General features: G+C 41.0%; 1 protein-coding gene across 1 annotated transcript; it reads right to left on the minus strand.

Annotated features, from left to right (window-relative positions):
- LOC127604761 (transmembrane protein 238-like) lies at positions 1-4,170 on the minus strand. The gene is made up of 2 exons (XM_052072030.1): positions 3,509-4,170; positions 1-278 (listed from the first exon to the last, which is right to left on the minus strand). The coding sequence occupies exons 1-2, from the start codon at positions 4,045-4,047 to the stop codon at positions 260-262; spliced, it is 558 nt and encodes a 185-aa protein (XP_051927990.1). The 5' UTR covers positions 4,048-4,170; the 3' UTR covers positions 1-259.
- Positions 4,171-4,465: the final 295 nt, after the last annotated feature.

The raw sequence follows: 4,465 nt of genomic DNA on the forward strand, positions 1-4,465 counted from the left end.
AACCGCTGGTAAACTTTATTCCTTGAAAAATATTTGACATTTTGTTTTTCCCCCCAAAAAATTTGTACATAAAAAAATAGGAATTTGCTATTTACATAGGAAAGATGTTCTTCTGTGCGCAGCCTTTCTGCCTCGAGTCGGGCTTGTCCCTGATTAAGAAATCTTGGGGAAAAAAAACAGTAAAAAAAAAGTGACACCAGTTCTTTTTAGCTCAATGTTTTCAGTCTTTCGAACGTTTTTGAAAAGCAGCGCCCTTTCATCATTCATGGGAACCCGATCTGCGAAGAAAAGGAGAGGTATCGTCAATGGCAGTGCGCGGGACATTATATATTTCATGGCTTCAATTCAGAAATCATTTTACCCGACAAATAAGACACAACTCACTGTGAACCGTCATTTAAATAATTAGATCATTATGTTGCCCCGCCCCCCCAAAAAAATCATTTCAACTGTCACAGGTCAATGCGTTTCTTCCTCAAACTCGGTAAAGGTCACGCTTTTGCCCTGCAGACTGGTCATGGTTAATGCAATGCGTAAAAGTCATATAGAAGATGTAAATATCATGGTCAAGAACAATTGTGTGTTTTTTTTTTTTCAGTTTCACAATTCAGGTCAGGTCCGTTTCTGCGGGACAAACAAAGTTTCAAATAAAGCCTTTCATAATCTGCTCTTGCTGCAACATTTGGGTGTGGCTAATCCTGCAAAATGTCAATTTGAGGATGAGTGATTTTTTTGACCCAAACTAATTGAATGATGTCCGGTTTATGCAGAGGGGGCAGTCACAGGTTTACACTTGAATCCTCTTAAGCACAGGTGTCAAACCCAAGGCCCGGGGCCAGATCTGGCCCACCACATTATTTTGTGCGGCCCGCGAAAGCAAATCAACTTTCATGATGCTTGCTAAAATTTCAACCAAAATGTCAAATTTGCATTTGTAATTAATAAGAGTGACACTAAGTATTTTCTTGTGACCAAACTCCTTATTAGAGTAACTTAAACAGGAGGTGAATAAACAGTTATTCTTGACTTTTTTATATGCTTTCAGTCACACCCCCCCTCCAAGTGAAACTGTAATTAAAATCCCCGACAAAAATGAGTTTGACACCCCTGCTCTAAAGGCACAGATAGGATTTTTTTTTTCTTCTCCAGTAAAAGTATTTTTCTCCAAAATCTATTCCAGCATTGGTCAATTGTTTCGAGGCGGTTCCAAAGTCATGCCGGCAGACATGCAAATTTGAACTCTCCACTTCAATGCGAACACGTGGAGTCATTTCAAATGTCAGATGAATAATGAAGGAATCTGTTCTTGAGTCAAGCTCTGCGGGAAAATTCTACACAGGGAAAACACCCGAGCGAAGCAGCAAAACAAAGACATTTCATAAATAAGCCGGCGCCTTGTGTTGTCCCCCCACCCCACCGAAAAAAAAAATAAGGGAAGAAACACATTGGCATTCAGGGTGCGGTGTTTGTTCCTCTGGCTGCACCATTTCACACAGCGCATATCTCATGATCATAAGAACTCGGCGAAGGCACATTCAAATTTACTAACTGGAACTAGTGTGTGAAGCGAATGCGCACAAGGCATACTTATGAGGGAGGGGACCTGATGTTTATTTTCTTCCCTGTCTCCTTACCACCATTCATCCTGTGGATCAATAAAAAAAACAAAACAAAAAAACAAAACAAAACGCTGAGCTCCATTAAAATGTAATTGCACCTTTTTGAGCCAAAGGCTGGCTGGGTTTCCACCCGATTAAAACGTGTATGTGAAGGTGACGAGAACCAGTCCGTCTCATATATATGAATGTGGAGACAGTGTTAAAGTAATTTGAAGTTGGAAAAGTACAATTAAAAAGCCAATTTACCGTGTATGCTAGATATATATGAGATAAGATAAGATATCCTTTATTCGTCCCACACTGGGGAAATTTACAGCCTCCAGCAGCAAGAATGTATGTAGAAAGAAGAAAGAAGAAAGAGAAAAAAACAACAAACATCTTTCAATTAATGCAATATGAACACAAACTGGATAAATCGCAGTACTATTTACAATTTTCCTTCACATCATTTAATTATTATTATTATGATTGTTATTTTTTATTCATCAGCCTGACAGCAGTCGGTAGTTATCTCAGATATAAGTTATCTGGTCAGGTTCTAAGAGTAGTGGCACAACCGTGACAGGGTAGGCCAAGGGTAAAAATGGCAGCCGCTTTCCAGGGTGCATGGGCTTCGATGCAAGTGCCATTTAAATCACCGACAATAAAGCGAGTCACTTCACGATCATGTTTGGTCACAAGCGGCATAAGACTTAAATTGGCGGCAGTGACAAGAGAGGTTGAAAGCAAGGGGGCGTGTTCACGTCTTCCGTTTGGAATTGTTTGTTTGGGTCCACACATTGATGGTTTTTGCATGTCGGACATGTTTTTAAAAGGTATGCTTGGATAATTTGCAAAATGATGCGACTGTGTCGTGAGACAAAGCAGGTTCAAGAAGCGAGTTGACTCAAAAACAAAAAGTTTATATCCATAGGCTTGCTTTCATTTTAAGAGTCCTAAAATGGATGCGATCGATCAGATTAATCGCTGATGCTTTTTAAAAAATTTTTTTGTTGTTGTTGCTTTTTCATCGTTTTCAAATCCGGCAAATCAGACATTGTAACTTTTTAAAAAATATTTGACACAGCTCATAAACCATACAAGACACACTGCTGATACTCAAACAACCAGACTGCATTTCAATAGATGGTAATTTTATGACACTAAATCAGCGGTCAATGAAGTAGATTTAAAACATGTCAGGTTTTCTATTAAGTCTATCCCAAAAAAAAAAAATATTGTGTAGAGATTATTGTGGTTTTAAGCGGCCAACTGCACAGTGACAATTAACACAAGTGAGTTCCTTAGTCACTTGAGACACGAACATGGTCGACAGATTCAGTCACGAGTAACACTGATTAATAATGACTACTTTAATTAACAGTCTGACGCGGGTTTAAATTAATTAAGCCCCCCCTCCCCTAAACCTGCTGTATTGTAACCTGTATTGTACTGCAAGTCTGTTTTCATTCATTAGCAAATTTGCCAACTGAACAGCTATAAAACTGATTTTGACAGTGGATTTTTTTTCCCGCAGCATAATACAATGGCGATCTTAAATATTTTAGTGGGTCGAATTTAATATTTTACTGCGGTCGTTTTATACATCTACTAATGAGGATAAGCGTCATAGAAAATGGAAGTACACATTCTTGATTTGCCCCTGGTCATAAAATTGCAAAACACAAATCGTTTAAGAATTTACACACAGATTTAAAAAAAGAAAAGCATAAAATGCAGTCAATGTGCCTTTGAGAGGCGGGGCCCAGCATGTCTGCCTGGGTTGGCAGCTTCAGGAGTGTGCTCATAATGTTTGACGGTTCTTCTAAAGGCATTATAATCAAACCCATATGAAGAGCAAGGGGCGCAAATGTGGAAATGGCAATACTGTATTAAAAAACTTAATACACACCTTCTGCAGCCAGAGCGATTTCTCCGATTTGTTCTCCACATGGTGCAGATTGACATCAGAGTTCTTCAACGCACCCAACTCCACGTTTTTCTCATCTGGGTTGCACTCAGTCCCCGCATCAAAGCCCTTGTTGTCGTGACCGGTTGTCAATTCCCAAGTAGTCCGAGAGGGCTCATGACGAGGCGCGGTTGCGTTCATCTCTTTGCCAAAAGTCTTCTTCTCCTGCAGAGACTTCTTGGCGCTTCTGGATAGCCTCTCAGACAGCTTCCTCGCCCAATTTGTAAAAGTGATGTCCAGGGAACCTCTCCTGTGATGATCCGCGTACAATCGTACGTTGCCAGTGTACCACAATACCCACCACACCAAACTGAGGAAAATGACAAGCGAGCCCGTGTAGATGAGAAAATCTCCGTAAAATCGTCCGTCCACGTTGAGATTGCCGAAAATCCCCACCAGAAGTACAACCAGACCGGCGGCATCAAAAATGATGGCGAGGAAAAACACCGGCGCGCAGTTGCCCACGCAGGTGGCAGGCATCGCGGCGGAGGGCCAGATGCTGGCCCGTGTAACGGCACTCAACTCTTGAACGTGTTTTTCAGGAGGTACAGGTCGCTGGTTTCGCACCTGCTCTGTGTTCCGTTCACCTGCGAGCAAGCCCCGCCTTCATTTTTACGTCAGCAAGCAGCGTGCTCCGAGACCCTTTTTTCAGTGTGCTGCGTTCAGGGACATTATGTGAAATCAAACTTCAAACGATCAGCAAACACGCCTGTAAATTTGGCGTTTGTCAAATTTCCATTGTCCAATGCAGGAATGAAACAGGTAATTAGGCAGCCCCATGTACAACGTATGCTTACCAAATCTCTCATGAAAAAAAAGACGGAACAAAACCATCACAATAATGCATTGTTTTGATTTACACGATCAGAATGTAGACTAGAAGAAAAATCTGTTTACG

The sequence above is a fragment of the Hippocampus zosterae genome, chromosome 7, assembly GCF_025434085.1.
Source record: "Hippocampus zosterae strain Florida chromosome 7, ASM2543408v3, whole genome shotgun sequence".
Lineage (NCBI taxonomy): Eukaryota > Metazoa > Chordata > Actinopteri > Syngnathiformes > Syngnathidae > Hippocampus > Hippocampus zosterae.

Excerpts from the sequence above, each read along its gene's own strand:
- LOC127604761 (XM_052072030.1), bottom strand. The coding sequence starts at position 4,047 with ATGCCTGCCACCTGCGTGGGCAACTGCGCGCCGGTGTTTTTCCTCGCC.